The sequence below is a fragment of the Oncorhynchus nerka genome, linkage group LG14 (assembly GCF_034236695.1).
Source record: "Oncorhynchus nerka isolate Pitt River linkage group LG14, Oner_Uvic_2.0, whole genome shotgun sequence".
NCBI classification, from domain to species: Eukaryota; Metazoa; Chordata; class Actinopteri; order Salmoniformes; family Salmonidae; genus Oncorhynchus; species Oncorhynchus nerka.
In genome coordinates, this window is record NC_088409.1 from 49,490,920 (window position 1) to 49,511,125 (window position 20,206).

General features: G+C 43.7%; 1 protein-coding gene across 1 annotated transcript in view; it reads left to right on the forward strand.

The window, feature by feature from the left end:
- The window catches only part of LOC115141382 (ER membrane protein complex subunit 2-like), a 61,532-nt gene that overhangs the window by 22,982 nt on the left and 18,344 nt on the right, over nucleotides 1-20,206 (forward strand). Inside the window, exons 4-7 of the mRNA XM_029680181.2 lie at nucleotides 752-837; nucleotides 5,473-5,530; nucleotides 15,344-15,429; nucleotides 15,794-15,853. Of these exons, the coding sequence (XP_029536041.1) occupies nucleotides 752-837; nucleotides 5,473-5,530; nucleotides 15,344-15,429; nucleotides 15,794-15,853 (290 nt within the window). The remainder of the gene's footprint in view (nucleotides 1-751; nucleotides 838-5,472; nucleotides 5,531-15,343; nucleotides 15,430-15,793; nucleotides 15,854-20,206) is intronic.

Consider the following 20,206-nt stretch of genomic DNA (forward strand, 5'->3'; position numbering starts at 1 on the left):
ATCAGACTGTTAAACAGCCACCACTAACATTGAGTGGCTGCTGCCAACACACTGTCATTGACACTGACCCAACTCCAGCCACTTTTAATAATGGGAATTGATGGGAAATGTTGTAAATATATCACTAGCCACTTTAAACAATGCTACCTTATATAATGTTACTTACCCTACATTATTCATCTCATATGCATACGTATATACTGTACTCTACATCATCGACTGCATCCTTATGTAATACATGTATCACTAGCCACTTTAACTATGCCACTTTGTTTACTTTGTCTACATTCTCATCTCATATGTATATACTGTACTCGATACCATCTACTGTATGCTGCTCTGTACCATCACTCATTCATATATCCTTATGTACATATTCTTTATCCCCTTACACTGTGTATAAGACAGTAGTTTTGGAATTGTTAGTTAGATTACTTGTTGGTTATCACTGCATTGTCGGAACTAGAAGCACAAGCATTTCGCTACACTCTCATTAACATCTGCTAACCATGTGTATGTGACAAATAAAATTTGATTTGGATTAAGAGTGTCTGCTAAGTGACTAGAATGTAAATGCAAAATGTTATTTTCATAAAATTAAGAGTGATCATTTGCAGTGATTTAAAAAATACAATTACAAAGACTGCATGGGGGCTTTAAGTAAAAGAAAGTGTATGTGTCCTGACTATTTGTAGCATGTTGCACCCAGTCAACTCTAATTGCACCTTCCCTCTGCCCACTTCCCTTGCAGACTTGTCTACAGGAACTGAAGAGGCAGTTTCCAGGTAGCCAACGAGTGAAGCGATTAGCGGGCATGCGGCTGGAGGCTTTAGAAAAGTAAGCTTCAGAGTCTCTCACTGTAACATGGCTGAAAGACTGCATTCAAATGGATTTACCCTTTAATCAGTTTTTGACAGCACCCCTTTTGATTTGAACGAAACCTTCCATAAATATTTGCCTATTGCAGAGGTGCTCAGAAAGTGAGTTTGGCCTGAATGCCAAACGTTCAAGAGATGAAGGTGCTCGGTTGAATGCATTCAGTTGTGCAACTGCCTTGGTATCCCCTTTCCTTTCCCTTTCAAAGTTGACCCATTGAGACACGTCTTCATCACTGGAAAAGAAAAACAGTTGAGATTTTTTTATCATAAACAGATGAAGTTAATGAGAATGGATGAGTTGATGAGCGAGGTGAAGTGAAAAATGCATAATTATGTAATCACCAATTGTGAATTTAGAATAGGGCAGGGCATTCTTTTGTATTAATCTGTTCTCAAAATGGTATGTACCCTACAGTGCATTTAAAGTATTCAGACTCCTTCCCTTTTTTCCCATATTTTGTTACATTACAGCCTTATTCTAAGGTGGATAAAATTATTATTTATTCTCATCAATCTACTTTTGCAAATTAACAATAAAAAAAGAATATAACTTATTTACATAAGTATTCAGACACTTGCTATGAGACTCGAAATTGAGCTCAGGTGCATCCGGTTTCAATTGATCATTCTTGATGTTTCTACAATTTGATTGGAGTCCACCTGTGGTAAATTCAATTGTTTGGACATGATTTGGAAAGGCACATTCCTGTCTATATAAGGTCCCACGGTTGACAGTGCAGGTCAGAGCAAAAATCAAGCCATGAGGTCGAATTAATTGTCCGTAGAGCTCAGATACAGGATTGTGTCGAGGCACAGATCTGGGGAATGGTACCACCTCTCCAGCATTGAAGGTTCCAAAGAACACAGTGGCCTCCATCATTGGTACCACCAAGTCTCTTCCTTGAGCTGGCCGCCCAGCCAAACTGAGCAATCTGGGGAGAAGGGCCTTGGCCATGAATGACCTAGAACGCAGTGGTCACTCTGTCAGAGCTCCAGAGTTACTCTGTGGAGATGGGAGAACCTTCTAGAAGGACAACCATCTATGCAGCCCTCCACCAATTAAGCCAAACAGAAGCCACTCCTCAGGAAAAGGCACATGACAGCCTGCGTGGAGTTTGCCAAAAGGCACCTAAAGATCTCTGTCCATGAGAAACAAGATTCTCTGGTCTGATGACACCAAGATTGAACTCTTTGGCCTGAATGCCAAGTGTCACATCTGTAGGAAACCAGGCACCACTCATCACCTGGACAATTATCATACCAACGGTGAAGTGTGGTGGCAGCAGCATGCTGTTTGGATGTTTTTCAGTGGCAGGGAACTGGGAGACTAGTCAGGATCGAGGGAAAGATGAATGGAGAACAGTACAGTGATCTTTGATGAAACCTGCTCTAGAGCGCTCAGGACCTTAAACTGGGGAGAATGTTCACCTTCCAACAGCACAACGACCCTAAGCTCACAGCCAACACAACGCAGGAGTGGCTTCGGGACAAGTCTCTGAATGTTGTTGAGTGACCCAGCCAGAGCCCTGACTTGAACCCGATCGAACATCTCTGCAGAGACCTGAAAATAGCTGCCCATCCAACCTGACAGAGCTTGAGAGGATATACAGAAAAGGTTAGAAACTCCCCAAATACAGGTGTGCCAAGCTTGTAGCGTCATACCCAAGAAGACAAGGCTGTAATCGCTGCCAAAGGTGCTTCAACAAAGTACTGAGTAAAGGGTCTGAATACTTAAAAAAATAAAACAATTGCAAACATTTCTACAAACCTGTTTGTCATGATGTGGTCTTGTGTGCAGATTGATAGGGGGGGACAATTAAACCATTTTAGAATCAGGCTGTGAAGTAACAAAATGTGAAATAAGTCAAGGGGTCTGAATGTTTAACGAACTGCACTATATATCAGTCCACCGAATCCAAATGAAATGTTGAGAGGGGAAGGGACTGCATCGTTTGGATACATCAAGCCAGTGACAATGCTACGATTATCAGCACAAAGTCATCACTGAGAGAGTAGGTGTGTCCAAACTTTTTACTGGCACTGTATATCTGGGGAAGGGTTTAAAACAATTTCTAGAGTGTTGAAAGTTTCCAAGAGCAACGTGATCTCCATTATTGGTAAATGGGAAAAATATGGAGCTACCCAGTCTCTGCCTAGAGCTGGCCGTTCGACCAAACTTAGCAACCAGGCAAGAAGGTAATTGGTCTTTCCGAAGGAATTGTATGTCTTAGAGCAATGTTTCCAAAACTTTTTCATTTACTGAACCAACAATTGCATGTTTCTCTTCCTGGAGTACCCCTGAGGTACTCCCCCTATGAGCATTGTATCAGTAGCGCCTATGGTCTCATGTTTCTAATCAAGTGCCCCTCGTGGCTAGGCCAAGTACCCCCCCAGGGGTCCTAGTACCCCTGGTTGGGAACTACTGTCTTAAGGTGATGGACTGTGCCATCCCAACGGCCTCCGCAATGGATTAGTCCACTGAGACTGGCACAAATCAGACAGGTGTCTTGTGTGTCTTCAATTTTTAACAATTTGCGACCGCTCGACTAAAAAAATATCTGCCGACCAACGGCCTATAGACCAAACAATCGACCTGTCGACTAAATGGGGTCAGCCCTGTATTCAAGCGCATGTTGTGTCTCAACCGATGGCGGGCACAACACAAAAACCTCCGATGTTGTGAAATAGGGTCTAAGCTACAACACATGCGAATATGGAAAAAAATGTGTGTTTTTAGATAATTGACATTAAAGTTTATTTATTTATTATGGAACCTTTTTTTCTTCCAATAAATAATAAAAGTTTGACCACTTTTTGTAAACTTTTAAATTATCTATAACTCAACCGTTTATATTTTCCAGTGATGAAGGCATGGATGTCGCATGGTAGGGAATGGGAAATTGTTGCACTTTGAGTACCTTTATCTCCTGAATGTTTTGGCATTCAGCTCCAAGTCACTTTCCGACCACTTTTTCAATGGGCGAACATATGGAAAGTTTAGTTTAAAGCAGAAGGGATGCTGTCAAAAAGGAATTGACTTAAACTGAATTTACCCTATAGGCCTGGGGTAAAGGGGGGTGTACTGTAGATCCTAAGTGGTACGATGGTCTGGGTGAGTGTGTGTGGTGGGCTCTGTTTGTGTTGGAAACAACCATTCCGCTGGCAAAAAGGGGGAGAAAAAAACAAGTGAATGGTTCAGTGCTCGGCCCTTTTAGCCTGAGCGAGGGATTCCCCAGGAAGGAAGTGGTTTGCTCCCACTGCTATTCTGGGGGTCCCTCAATCTTCTGTTTAAAAAAATATATATATATTATCTTGTTGTGCTTTTCGTCTCTGAGCTGAGAGACGAGGTCTTGCCTGGCTGTAAATATTTGCATGTCACCACAGTTTCAGCTTTGTTTCTTCTCAGCACTGTTTATTTGTGCATCTGCAATTGTGATTAATAAAAACCGAAGGGGAGTGAATGTAAGGGAACAAGAGAACCACAGTATTTTTGACTGGAACTGGAGTAAGGGTAATTCAATTTGTTTACCACCCCTGATCACCATGACTCGTTTATCGTTTATGTCGGAGTTGATGTGATAATTGAACTCCTGCACTGTCAGATTAAATAAATGGCACACACTGGCCTCTAATTGGCTTCAGGCGGAGATACACTGGAATGACACAGCTTCAAACAACTAACTATCCCTCACCCCCGACACACACACACACACTGTGTTTCGTTGAGCCCCCCCAGTAAATAAAGCATATCAAAGTGGCTCGTGAGTGGTTGCCTGGTGCCATCTGAAATCTCCCAGAGTGCAGTTGAGTAATAAAGTGGATGTGAGGGAAGGAGTGGCACTGGAAGTGGGGCTGCTCACTGCTAATGGGAAACAGAGTTGCTTCTGTTGTAGGTTGTGGTGAGCAGAACAGGTTTTGATCATGGAGCCCTGGCTTTTTGGCTGCTAAACCGTTAGCATTGCAGTTCACCTCTAATAAAAAAAAAAAGTTCAAAATCATCCCTGCAGACCCATGATTTGACATGACAAGTGAAGTGAACACGCCTCCCCACCTCCCTGTTGCCAGGAAATTTCTGCATGGTTTGATATTTACAGCTCATAACTCACTAATATTAAACAGAATCGTATGGATTCCCCCTTTGCATCGTAACTTTAAAACACACATTGTGTTGAATATAGCTCTGATCAGACTTTTATGTAATAGAAGGTAGCCTATTATTCTTACACGGCTCAAAAGAAAGGCCTTTAAAACGCAACTAAACAGATTGATTTGAATCACCTTTTGAGCAAATTACAGGAAATAATTGTCTATACACTCTTCAAATCAGTGTGCTTCCCTACTCTTTGTGTTGGTTTCTTGACTCATTGTTAAGTGGTGTAAGCCTCTCACAATGTAGGCTATTTGAGCAGCAACAGTAATGACTGTTTATTTCCTCTTTTAGATCGCTGCTGATTTCGGCAAGGGTTCACTGTGTAACCAAGGAGACTGGCTGCATTGTGTACAGAAACTTGATTGCCTTGAACTCTGATTTCAACACCACCTAATTTGTCTTGACTGGTCAGTCTTTTTTTTTTTTTTTTTTCTGCCTTTGAAGGTACGAGGATGCCAGCAAGCAGTATGATTCAATACTGCAAGACGATCCCACCAATACGGTAAGAGAGGAAAAACACACACTTAATTCTTATTTTGTTACAGTTGCGGTCCAAACATTTTGGACAGCGTTGAATCTGCTGAAAAGCTTTGGTATTAGTGGTGCGAGTTTGCATAGTTAAACTCCCCTTGGCCTTTTTGACCTCAACCACATTGCTGATCAGGCTCTCACCCACACAAATGACAAGTGTTTGAGGGAGTGGGAGAGGGGGGAGTGGTTCATGGTCTTAGGCAGTGTTGGACATGTGTGGTGGAACTAAGGCTAACTTAAATGCCTGCTCTTTGAAGACGGTGATATATAGGTAGTCCTTAGACCCCTCCTGGCTTCAGGTTAGGGGTGTTAATGAAAAGGCATTTCACCGCTCAAGCTTATCAGTCTCGATAAGTACATTTTCATAGTTTAGTGGTATTAAATTGGCACTTGTGTATTTTTGTTAGTCATCATGTATGTTATTTATTACACGTGCACAGCATACATAACCTTGTTGGAGGAGCGGAATAGCTAATCACCTTTAAAAACAGCGTGAGAGTAGCTCCTCAAAAAGCTGGTACTTGAGTGAAACCAGGGAGATCGTTCAAGATTGACTTCGAAATTGGACGTCTATCAATGTCCTGAGGATGTCGGGAAATGCCTTCAAAAACCGGCCACTAGGGGCAACAGTGAGTGCTATTATCAAGTTTTTGTTTTGCTAGGGCTTTGTGGACGAGGATGGAGGATGTGCCTAATCCCACGACTCGTGTGAGACTGCGAGAGCTTGAGTGAATCATGCTTTTGTAAGCCCATTAAAAAGTGCTCATATTTTTGTTACTCAATCTCAACTCGTTATTAAAATGCACCTCCCTTTCATCATATGAGTGCATAGGCTATAGTCAACGGTAGGTAGGGTATCAGTGTGTCACACACCACTTTGCAATGTACGCATGAGGCATTATAATTGTATGATACCTGAAAGTTTTACTTTAACTCAAATAATGAGGCATGTCTTACCTTGCTTCAAAGTAGCCCAGTAAGCCAAAATCCATCCATAGAAACGTGGAGGCAATTATTTTGACTTCATCATGCCGTTAACCAGCATTTCTCTCCTGATTTATTGGTTTTCATATCAACTTTATTTCATTGTCCAGAAGCCAGTGGCCATCTTAGTTGTTGCTATTCGAGTCCCCCTCGTTTTATGTTTCTAACTGAGATTTTCATCTGTCACATGGAACCGCTCGCATTAGGTGTGCTGTTTTAGAACAGGGTTTTCCTGCAAGTAGATTTTTGAAAATGATGAGCTGCTGCTTCATTACAGGAGTTCCATGTTCAGCGAGGCTGAAACCTTTTGACTGAAAGACGATAGGCTTGCTATTGTTGCATGCTTCTCTTAAAGAGGAATGTATATTTCTTGTATGCGTGCATAGTATTTTCTGTTAGTCACACAATTTTACTGTCTGGATTTTTAATTTTATTTTTCACAGTTTGTTGACCGGTTAATGAGGGTCGGTTAGTCGACATTGATATGTGCATCCCTTCAGGTGTAAAGCCCAGCGTTCACTTCTGAACAGTAGAAACAGATATAGGAAGCCGTTTGGCTTTTACTCGTGTTCTTGTTATATTATATCTTAAGCCCATGCACTATGCACTGTGAGATTTGTAGAGTATCTGGGCTCTGACAAGGCTGCTACTTTCCCACTATCTTGATCGCCACTTGCTGTGTCAGTTCTATCCACATGTTGTCTTTTGTCTGTCATCTGTATTTCTGTCTATCTGCCAATTAGTCTGCATTATCATAGTGATGTAGCAAAACTGTTCACACAAAACAATTCCAACAAATGCAACCCTCTGGTTTACGCAGCAGTTTACCATTTGAGTCCGTCATATTATAAACGAGTATAGCCTTTAGATATGCACTATTGTTGCCTTAAAATCCATACAATCTTCTCTCAATTTATATTGAATTTCAGCTGAATGACTTGCAAGACCATGTCTATCCAGTGTTCTGCCAATCCCCGACCACCAACCCAAAACACATTGTACCTGCTGTTAATTGTTTCCATAAGGACATGTGGCCACGCAAGAAAATACATGTTTTAAAGGGTTTTCAAAAGAAACCATGACCTTATTTGTTTTGGCAGTCCTCCTGTAGACATTCAACAAGTTTCTGCGTTGCACCGACACATGGTCTTGCTTAAATATATTAAACATTTTCTCTTGGCTGGCAAAGTGCGAGAAACGAAGCATAAACATTTTGTTTTTTGGACACCTTGTGAGGATTCTGCACCTCATCGACTGTCTGTTTCAAACAAACGGAGGCCTTGCTGACAAAATCAATAAACGTGGGTATGCTCTGATGCAGTCACCTCCCCTTCTTTCTGGTGTGGAAGAATTGCCCCCTCATCTCTATCGGTTCCCTGGAGTGTAACTGTCTTCTCCCCCTCGTTCAGACCCCTTTTCACCTTCACTTTGTCATTTACAGTCATTCTTTATTTTTCTCTGTTTCTGTTGGACCAAACCAGTCACCGTTCTTCTATTAAAATGAGAGTTCTATTTGTTTTACACAGGTTAGGTCCACCATGTCCTATTTCAATTATAAGCACATTGAATACTCTGTCATGGAAGACAAGACAGGTGGTGGGAAGGGAAGGGCAAGTTAGTTTGTATAGGCCGTGATGCCTCCAGAGCAACTGCTTTTGGTTGTCAAGTTACCAGTGCAGGCACTTCCACAACCTCAGCAATAAATATACTGAACAAAAATGTAAACACGACATGTAAAGTGTTCGTTTCATGAGCTGAAATAAAAGATCTAAAAAATGTTCCATATGCACAAAAAGCGTATTTCTCTCCAATGTGTTTACATCCCTGTTAGTGAGCATTTCTCCATTGCCAAGATAATCCATCCACCTGACAGGTGTGGCATATCAAGAAGCTGATTAAACAGCATGATCATGACACGTGCACCTTGTCCTGCACTCTACATTGTGCAGTTTTGTCACACAACACAATGCCACAGATGTCTGAAGTTTTGAGGGAGCGTGCAATTGACATGTCATTGAATGTTAATTTCTCTACCATAAGCTGCCTCCAATGTTTTAGATTTTGGCAAGCGTCCAACCTATGGAACTCTGGGTCTTTGCGTGTCAAAAAAGAAACACGTCAAATAACACTTTGTTGACCAATCAGGACCTGAATATGACTGCACTTCACATAACAATTTAACGCGTTAATACATTTTTTTACGTAGTTATTATACATTGATTACACTATCACTCGTATTTCATATGTCACAATGATTAATCCATTTACGTATGCTATGATGATGGTAAAGTTGCCTCGCTCACCTACAGTGCTGGTCAGAAAAAAAGCTGATGGATGCAAACAATGTTCTTCCTCAAAAACATAGCACAATGACAATCTGTTTCAGTAGCTATAGTAGAGCTAGCTAACTATATAGCTAGGTATCGTCATCTAAAATAACCCTAATTTATAAAAGTTCTTATTTGATTAATGGTGGTCGGACCCATCTATGTGAAGCTAGCCACAATAAGGATTAGCCACAATAGTGGTCTTTCCGGTTAGCCTTCAAAATAAAAGTTTGTCATTGACAGTGATGCAAATGAGTACAAATAGTAGAATTATGCCATAATTGAATAGATCATAATAAACAAGGTTGGAATGTTATATGAAATCAACAAAAGACGATTTGTTAATTTGACAAATCTGTTTAAATCACACTGGATGTATTAGACTTTAGAATTGCATTAGGGGCATACTTATTTCACTGTACAGCCTTACCTATGGATTGTGGATCAATGACACGGGGTATCAGTCTACACAGTGACACCCAGAGAACATTAGCGTTGTAGCTCTTCTTGCGGGACTCTGAAACAACTGAATTGAGCCACGTTTATTGTCAACCTACTATGTGTATTAAACATTATTCCAGAGGAGAAACAATACTTCATGGATGTTTTGGAGTCTGAAAACTCTCATTTAAAAAATATATTGGGTATTGAGTAGACTGATACCCCAATCCTTAGGTAAAGCTGTTCAGTGCAATTTGAATGTCAATACACACAATAGGATGACTGGGTAGGTGATTTCACAGTCCCAAGATAAGAGCTACAACGCTAATATTTGCGTAAACTCTTCACAGTTGTGTTCTGTGGGTGTCACCGAGTAGACTGATACACCTTTGTTGCTTCACATTCCAACCTTGTTTAACGTTGTCTAGTTTAAATAAATATGTCATGTCCACCAATTGTTGTACTTTTATTTTGAAGGCAAAACTCAAATTCCACTGTTGTGCCTAATCCTTAATGTGGCTAGCATCACAACAACCCGGTCCGGTCGAGCCTCACTAGCCAGATTTAAGTTAGCTGGCTGTTTCTAACGTTAGCTTTGGGCAAAAGGGTTAAGTAGTTGCTATTTATTTTCATGAACTTCAGTTCAATTTCAATAGGTGAACAAGTGGCTACCTAGCTAATACTTACTCACAAAGCTGGTTGTATTGGTGCTAGCTAGGTACCAAGCTACCACAGATGTAGCGGTCGAACAAATGTAATGCCTTATTACCTTATTACCAACGCGGTATTGTAAACTCATCGTTCGTGGCCGGTGTTTGCAGACTTTTTTGTACAGCTTTGACAGTGCTACTGATAGTAGTGGTAGCGCTTGGCTTGCATGTGCAAATTCAGCACACACAACATTCTATAGTAGAATTGTGTTATTTGACATGTCAAATTAAAATGTTATTTAACGCGACCCAAACGACGTTCCATACCAACTGGCCTCACAACCGCAGAACACATGTAACCACACCAGCCCAGGACCTTCACATCTGGCTTCTTCACCTGCGGGATGGTCTGAGACCAGCCATCCCGGGCAGCTGATGAAGCAGGAGTATTTTTGTCTGTAATAAAGCCCTTTTGTGAGGAAAAAAACTCATGGTGATTGGCTGATCCTTGCTCCCCAGTGGGTGGGCATATGCCCTCCCAGTTATGTAAAATCCATAGATTAGAGCCAAATGAATTTATTTCAATTGACTGATTTCCCTAGGGTCTAAAGTTTTAGAAATGGTTTTGTTCGCTGGTTTTAAACAACAAAATGGCATAAAAATCAAGTCAGGTGTTTGTCAAATGTGTTCAATCGTGGATTGCCCAGCCTACATATTTTGCTGAACTCCTCTGGCGAACTCCAATCCACAAGTGTCTGTGACAGGTGGAAGAGATTTCAGTATGTTTCCACCATCTGGTTTATATTTACAAAAGTAATAATGGTAGCTAGATTTAGTCTTTCAAGCTAACTTTAGATAGTTGTTTTCCAGTTGGGAAACACTGAACCCTTTTAAATGAATACTTTGGGTTTTTGGCAATGAAGCCCTTTATTTATTTCCCCAGTCAGATTAACTAATGGATACATTAAAAAGGGACATCAAATTTGTATCTCTCACCCAGTATTTTTGTAAGCCCATTAGCTAGCTAGCGTTAGCATTGATAGTTCTGTCAATTAGCCTAATTTTGCTTAGTTGTTCGTGCCATTTACTACATTTGAGTATTATGGCTGCAAACTGAACTAAGGCTGGGGGGTGAACCGCAAGATACTTACGTTATATACCAGTATCCATTCATTGACCGGTTTGGATTTTTATAACGGTATTTTTATGTATAACTTAGTAATGACAAAGTAATTATGGCAATCATCCGTATTTATTAACAGTAAGAAACTACTAACAGCTAAGAACTAATCGCTAACTTGCTAGCACGCAAGTCAATGACTTCGACTGCCTGAAATCGCTGACCAACCCTAGTGGACAAAGTAAGAACTGCAATTTAAACTGAAAATGCAAAATCAAAAAGGAGAATCATTTTTTTTACATTTACATTTACATTTAAGTCATATTTTTTTTGTTGACAATAGAGGCATAACCACATGCACAACTGCAGAGCATTTAGCACATTCTAGACAGTTAACTTAATAATTATAAGATATCTAGCAGGCAAACATTTAGTTGTGAATTCCTGTAACTAGATCACCTGGCACGTGCTGCACAACAGTGAGTGACTCAAGGCTCCGGTCTCTCATTGTTGTCTGCTTGTTAACAAACACCATGTGACTGGGGTCTACCGGTAAGCTCCATAATGGAACAATGATGTGGTAGGTGAAATGAAGAACGCAATATTTTTTTCTTCTTAATGTATTACACAAGTTGACTGCAAGTATTTACTTAAAATGAAACTACAAATATTTAAATGTATTAAAAAAAAAATGTGTCCTTTTCCAAATACCCTGGTATACCGTAAAACATTTCAACCTAAACTGAACTTGGAAGGGCAGAGTAAAATCAGCCTTCGCAAAGGACAATGTTTTAGGCAGACTTCGCTGAAAGTCTACCAGGTCCTGAATTATCAAAGGCTTTCTAGGAGCTCTACCTATGACACATAATAGTTTACTTAATGGGTAAACTAGTTAAAATATGCATTTTCCTTTTCATTCTTTGGGTAGTGAAATCTTCTCCAATGGGAAATGGGAGGTGCCTTGGGAATTGTATCCTTGAGGGATTGGTGGGTGCTAGTACTCGCTAGTCAATCAGAGCACCACCCAGGCAATGTCCTGGGGATGTGATCGGTCTGTTTCCTGATCTCCAAAGGCAGGAGTAACACCAGCGCCCTTTTGTTAAACCTGAAGGCGGGAATGGAAACAGATACTCACTGTCCCCCGGTGTCTTCCAGACCAGTTTTTTTTCTCCCACCAACCCGTCCTGGCTGGTGAGGGTGTGGTGTGTACGGGGGCTGACATGATTTAGGTCACCTGTCTTTGAATGAAGGATCTCCACTGCTCCCAGTCCAGCATGTTTTCTAACATGTTCTGTACGATGAGGGAGGGGATGGAGCTCAAAGAAATGGCGGAAAATTGGCGACCACAGCAAGGACTTGTGAGGCATCCCAGCATGCCGAGCTGGAGATTGGAAACTGAGCTGTTGTAATTACAGGCTGTGGAATAGATGTGGTACCCATTAACCAAAATTGTTGAATCAACAGAAATTGCTCAAGGTTTCTCTGCCATGGCGGTGTCCAAAGAATGTGTCGAACTCTTAGTCCTTCTATAGTTTTATTGTGTTCCAATACCTACAGCAATGATCTGGCGAAATTCTCATTTGCTTGCGTGAATGCATTTTTGTGCTTCTCTCGTCTTTTTTTCTTCTTTTTCTTTGAGAACTTTGACTAAAACTTCATTTATTATTCATTCGGAGTCCAAATGACACTGGATGATTCATCTGATATATGGAATTCCGGCCCTCATTTCATCCTAATTGGTGTGTAGAAACATAGCTAGTATTTATTGAGAAAGCAATTGAGGTCACTGAGAATCCCTTACTGAGGTTAAATGGGAATTGTATGCAATTAGAGTGTAGAACAAGATAGTTTTTACGGAGGTCAAGATGCACTCAGTTTTCTACTGAGCTGAAACTAGATCCTGTTGAAATTGAAAATATTGGCTTTTTGCAACCATATGATTTAGGCACTATTTAGACAATGCTTCTGTATTTGATTTCTGGATGCCTTAGTATACTTTGATTACAAGTAAAACTCCCTAAGCTCTTAGGCATTTGAAACATCTGTAATAATAGTTTATTTGTTTACTGTACACAAATGTTTTACTCTGCATTTAGTGTAATTGTTGCTTTTAATGCATTAATACCTTCACCTACTAGCTATTTCACAACAGTGGCACAGAGCGTCGTTCATGGTCCCTCCCTTTTGTCTCTGTATTCTTCTCTCTCTCCATCTCCTCCCTCCATTCTCCCCCATCTCTCCCATGTATGTTATGTAACATTATTATAACACAGGCTATCTAGGTGTCCAGTGTAGTCCTCAAAGTCAGAGCCTGGGTTGTGGTCAGTCCTTCTCAGCGAGAGCCAGGGGTGATTTAAACAATCCAGTGCTCCTCGAGAACCCTAATTAAAAAAGAATCATGACAACAGCAGGATTATCCTTGCTGCCAGGTTCGTCTGGATCATTAGTTTGGAGGGGGGGGGGGTGGCGGTTTGGAAGAGCTCCGCATTTAATAAAGATCTGTGTGACTCCTTCGGGGTGTGACTCCTTCGGGGCTACCAACTTCCATATGTTCTGAGTGAGCCCCAAGTGGTTCTTTATCGGGAAAGAAGGACTGGGAGAGAAAGAGAGGAAGGGGGAAAGAGAGGGGTGTGGGGTAGGCCAACAATTGCAACGTCCACACTGAAAGTTGGTGTTCTGACATAGTTTTGGTATCGGACGGGGAAAAATACATATGTTAGCAATTTGGTTAGAAGTGAGTATAAATTCCTTAATCTCACATAGCATCAAGCCCCAGTAGAATATGGTCCATGTAGAATAGTTTGATCTTTTGAGGAGATATGTGTTTTATGAGCAGAGGGGGAAGAGAATAAGTAGTTGGTGTCACCCCCCTTCCCCTACTCACTCAGATTGCTCTATAAATGAATCTTAATCCTTTTGAATAATATTTTCTTGACCATGCTTGTGTTTAATTGTGTGAGGACCACTCTCAAGCAGACATTCACATGGTTTGTGTTTATTTTAGAACAAAGGCAAAGAATAATACAGGTCAAGAATAATCTAGATATTTATCAAAGTTTGCTGACTTTAGGTGAGTGTGTGTCTGTGTGTGTGGGCTATGTAAGCACCATAGCCAGGCTGTAGTGCAGGTCCCTGTCCCAGGGTGATGAATAAGTGGATTTATTGTGACGGTGGTGTCAGTGGATTCCCAGATTTATGGCAGCTCAGACATGACTCATGCACAGCCCACAATGGCTTTGGTTTTGAGTGTGGGAGAAAGGAAGCCCCACTCAATCAAATGCCAGTCCATAAATAGTGGTCCGTGGCAGGCAGGGCAGCACCATTCTAATGGCAACAGCAGCCCGCCGTTAGACACACACACACACACACACACACACACACACCCTCCAAAATGCAGCCTGGAAAAGTCAGAGGGGACGTAATACTTTCTGATTCAGATGGATGAGAATCCAATCCACTTTAAGGTCACTTCAACATCGAAATGAAAGAAAAGGCAATTGGAGGCTGAAGTAAGTTAGCTAGGCTTCAGAAGCTCATTCTGAATGTGCTGGCCATTGGATTTGGGGTAAGGCGCTGTTTTCCCCACTTAGTGGATGACTCACCACTATATCTCAGACTCTAAGCTAACACGCCGACTCTTGAATGTTGACTCATAATTTGTGTTCTTCCTTCCACAGATATAGCCTAGCTAACCAATACCTCTTATGAGATGCTGGCACATCAATTTTAAAGTTGCCCCATAACAATATCAATAATAGTAGGGACATCAGCATTTTAACTAGCGAGGCTTCTCACCGCTGTGTAAAAACTGTAACAGAAAAGTGCTCCGTTAGGTTGGTTCATGCAGTCAATATCTCTCTCCTAATTTGAAGATCTCTCTTAACTGAAATGTTATGATTTGATACTGAACATCACCACATCACCACCAACGCTGTTGGCTGATGTTTCCGTAGAGAAAATGTAAAATCCTGATTCCCACCACTACAGTCCTCCACTCCACATAGATTTGGCGTTCTGTGAACTCATGATCCCTATCCCCAGGGGGCTCGGCTAGGAGCAGAGGGGGGTGGCTTTGACCAACATCCCCCCCCAACTTCCACCTGAGCACAGTTTCAAGACTCCCAAACTCATTTAACACGTACCCTCCTCCTTTCTCTCCTCTCCCTTTTATTTGTGTGAGCTCTGATGAGACCGCCTCTCCTCGGTCAAACACTTGAGGAGCTAAGACCTTACTAATCCTCTGTTGATGCTGATCTCCACAGGCGGCGAGGAAGAGGAAGATCTCGATTCTGAAGGCCCAGGGGAAGAGTGCCGAGGCCATCCGCGAGCTCAACGAGTATCTGGAGCAGTGAGTAGTGTTTTACAAGGAGATTTGGACGCCCTCCTCACGCACACCTCCCCTGGTCTTTTTAATTAAAAGGGGGTTTGCATTCGATTTGAGCCGGGCTGGGCCACAACCTGTCCATGAGACCCCCTCAAGTCTACTTAACCCCCCATCTTGGGAGCTCTGCCTGTCTGTCTATGTTAGCCTAGTTATACAATGCCACGATTTGGATTGATTTGAAACGTGGCGATTTCAGCTATTGTACTTTACATTAGAGTGGTTATTGTTGATGATCCTTTTGCTAAAGAAGGGTTCTAAATAGCATGGTGTGATGGTGCTGAAAAGCTTCCTCAATGGGAGACTCCCTAAATTTCTCACTGTTTTACAGGTTCGTCGGTGACCAGGAAGCGTGGCACGAGCTGTCGGAACTCTACATCAACGAGCACGAGTGAGCATGGCATTTCCTTATCGCATTCGTTTTAACTCATTATCTACATGACTTGTGATGTTTTGACTGACTTACTCCAGTGGTGAGAAGAACCTGTGATCGTTCCAGATTTTGAGTGTGTTCTCACTCTAGTGCTGTGCCAGCACTCCCTGGTGTCAAGACCTTGAGGCAGCACCTTATCATATCTCCCAGGGGAATCTGTCAGCTTCTAACAGACTCAGGGGGGGGCGAGACGAGAGTGGGGAGTGTCTGTAAGCAGTAACTCCTCTCCTCTCCCAGTCTCGGTGGCTGAACTGACGGCTTGATCCCAGAGGGGGTATATTAGGATGGGCACAATGGAGAGGGGCGTTGAAATACCTAACTCAGCCAGGGGTCCGCATTGGGCCCCTGTCTATGTTTGTCACATGGAGAGGAGGGTAATAGGATTTTGACCCTAAGCCCCCCCGCTCATACATATGGGGTGAAGTCAACCCCCTACTGATATCTCTGTTGCCAGGGGTAATTGTCAGCCTCCCAAGACAAGAGCATTGCAAGACATTTTTTTTGTTTGTGTCACTTTTTATCCCTCCTTAGTTGTCTTGGGGACTTAGGAGTCAGGGAAGCAGCCGTCTTTCACGGAGGTGTGTTTGTGTGTGTGTGTAAAGCAGCACACCGGCTCCGTGGTCACCCTGGCAGGAGGGCAGTGTCTGCAGGAATGTTTAGCGCAGTGAGAGAGCTTCTTATTGGATATTTCATGTTTTTGTCCTGAAGGGCTTTATTGCTGTAGTAGAGGGAGGACATCCAGGGGTGAGCGGATTATCTCCCAGTTTAGCCAAACTTTTGTAATATCACCCCATTCACTTCCCGAGCCCCTTATCTACAGGCGTGTCCATTTCTTTTCTTTCTTTTCTTTATTTTGGGTTACAAACTCCCTTTTTTCCCTCACCCTCTTCCGGACAGCATGGCATTATGGCCTCTCTTTTCCACAGAGAGAGAGGGAGGGAGAGTGGCTGCAGAGAGATTCCCAGGAGAAGTTGATGGCACTTTCTTTCCAGAGCCAGAAAAAAAACAGAGGCTGATGGGGAAGAGAAATAAACGCCTCTGCCCTCACTGTGTAGCGCCCCCGCAAACTAAAAATATACCAATCTCTCATGGTTTCTCACCTGACATTGTTACATGGCTCTACAGGCATCAGTGTTCAAACATTGACAGTAATTAATAGCCTAACACAGTGGGAACCTTTTTAAAATAATCCTCATACCGCTGAGTGATATTCAAACGTTGAGATTGTGCCTTTCTGTTATTGTTGCGTTGAACCGCTGAGACGCTTCGACTCATTGGGAATCATCTGATTCATCTCAGCCTATGCCTCCCTCCAGTCCCTCGACTTCTTGGCACTGACGGAAACATGGATCACCACAGATAACACTGCTACTCCTACTGCTCTCTCTTCGTCTGCCCACGTGTTCTCGCACACCCCGAGAGCTTCTGGTCAGCGGGGTGGTGGCACCGGGATCCTCATCTCTCCCAAGTGGTCATTCTCTCTTTCTCCCTTTACCCATCTGTCTATCGCCTCCTTTGAATTCCATGCTGTCACAGTTACCAGCCCTTTCAAGCTTAACATCCTTATCATTTATCGCCCTCCAGGTTCCCTCGGAGAGTTCATCAATGAGCTTGATGCCTTGATAAGCTCCTTTCCTGAGGACGGCTCACCTCTCACAGTTCTGGGCGACTTTAACCTCCCCACGTCTACCTTTGACTCATTCCTCTCTGCCTCCTTCTTTCCACTCCTCTCCTCTTTTGACCTCACCCTCTCACCTTCCCCCCTACTCACAAGGCAGGAAATACGCTCGACCTCATCTTTACTAGATGCTGTTCTTCCACTAACCTCATTGCAACTCCCCTCCAAGTCTCCGACCACTACCTTGTATCCTTTTCCTCTCGCTCTCATCCAACACTTCCCACACTGCCCCTACTCGGATGGTATCGCGCCGTCCCAACCTTCGCTCTCTCTCCCCGCTACTCTCTCCTCTTCCATCCTATCATCTCTTCCCTCTGCTCAAACCTTCTCCAACCTATCTCCTGATTCTGCCTCCTCAACCCTCCTCTCCTCCCTTTCTGCATCCTTTGACTCTCTATGTCCCCTATCCTCCAGGCCGGCTCGGTCCTCCCCTCCCGCTCCGTGGCTCGACGACTCATTGCGAGCTCACAGAACAGGGCTCCGGGCAGCCGAGCGGAAATGGAGGAAAACTCGCCTCCCTGCGGACCTGGCATCCTTTCACTCCCTCCTCTCTACATTTTCCTCTTCTCTCTCTGCTGCTAAAGCCACTTTCTACCACTCTAAATTCCAAGCATCTGCCTCTAACCCTAGGAAGCTCTTTGCCACCTTCTCCTCCCTCCTGAATCCTCCCCCCTCCTCCCTCTCTGCAGATGACTTCGTCAACCATTTTGAAAAGAAGGTCGACGACATCCGATCCTCGTTGCTAAGTCAAACGACACCGCTGGTTCTGCTCACACTGCCCTACCCTGTGCTCTGACCTCTTTCTCCCCTCTCTCTCCAGATGAAATCTCGCGTCTTGTGACGGCCGGCCGCCCAACAACCTGCCCGCTTGACCCTATTCCCTCCTCTCTTCTCCAGACCATTTCCGGAGACCTTCTCCCTTACCTCACCTCGCTCATCAACTCATCCCTGACCGCTGGCTACGTCCCTTCTGTCTTCAAGAGAGCGAGAGTTGCACCCCTTCTGAAAAAACCTACACTCGATCCCTCCGATGTCAACAACTACAGACCAGTATCCCTTCTTTCTTTTCTCTCCAAAACTCTTGAACGTGCCGTCCTTGGCCAGCTCTCCCGCTATCTCTCTCAGAATGACCTTCTTGATCCAAATCAGTCAGGTTTCAAGACTAGTCATTCAACTGAGACTGCTCTTCTCTGTATCACGGAGGCCCTCCGCACTGCTAAAGCTAACTCTCTCTCCTCTGCTCTCATCCTTCTAGACCTATCGGCTGCCTTCGATACTGTGAACCATCAGATCCTCCTCTCCACCCTCTCCGAGTTGGGCATCTCCGGCGCGGCCCACGCTCTGATTGCGTCCTACCTGACAGGTCGCTCCTACCAGGTGGCGTGGCGAGAATCTGTCTCCTCACCACGCGCTCTCACCACTGGCGTCCCCCAGGGCTCTGTTCTAGGCCCTCTCCTATTCTCGCTATACACCAAGTCACTTGGCTCTGTCATAACCTCATATGGTCTCTCCTATCATTGCTATGCAGACGACACACAATTAATCTTCTCCTTTCCCCCTTCTGATGACCAGGTGGCGAATCGCATCTCTGCATGTCTGGCAGACATATCAGTGTGGATGACGGATCACCACCTCAAGCTGAACCTCGGCAAGACGGAGCTGCTCTTCCTCCCGGGGAAGGACTGCCCGTTCCATGAACTCGTCATCACGGTTGACAACTCCATTGTGTCCTCCTCCCAGAGCGCTAAGAACCTTGGCGTGATCCTGGACAACACCCTGTCGTTCTCAACTAACATCAAGGCGGTGGTCCGTTCTTGTAGGTTCATGCTCTACAACATCCGCAGAGTACGACCCTGCCTCACACAGGAAGCAGCGCAGGTCCTAATCCAGGCACTTGTCATCTCCCGTCTGGATTACTGCAACTCGCTGTTGGCTGGGCTCCCTGCCTGTGCCATTAAACCCCTACAACTCATCCAGAACGCCGCAGCCCGTCTGGTGTTCAACCTTCCCAAGTTCTCTCACGTCACCCCGCTCCTCCGCTCTCTCCACTGGCTTCCAGTTGAAGCTCGCATCCGCTACAAGACCATGGTGCTTGCCTACGGAGCTGTGAGGGGAACGGCACCTCAGTACCTCCAGGCTCTGATCAGGCCCTACACCCAAACAAGGGCACTGCGTTCATCCACCTCTGGCCTGCTCGCCTCCCTACCACTGAGGAAGTACAGTTCCCGCGCAGCCCAGTCAAAACTGTTCGCTGCTCTGGCCCCCCAATGGTGGAACAAACTCCCTCACGACGCCAGGACAGCGGAGTCAATCACCACCTTCCGGAGACACCTGAAACCCCACCTCTTTCAGGAATACCTAGGATAGGATAAAGTAATCATTCTCACCCCCTCCCCCCTTAAAATATTTAGATGCACTATTGTAAAGTGGCTGTTCCACTGGATGTCTTAAGGTGAACGCACCAATTTGTAAGTCGCTCTGGATAAGAGCGTCTGCTAAATGACTTAAATGTAAATGTAAAATCTGAGCTTGTAGTGCTGTTGAATTAGTCTTTATTTAACTACTGTCTATCGGTTCAGATTTGCCTGGTCATCCGATGGCGCATGATGACTTTCTGTGGTGAGTTTTCACAG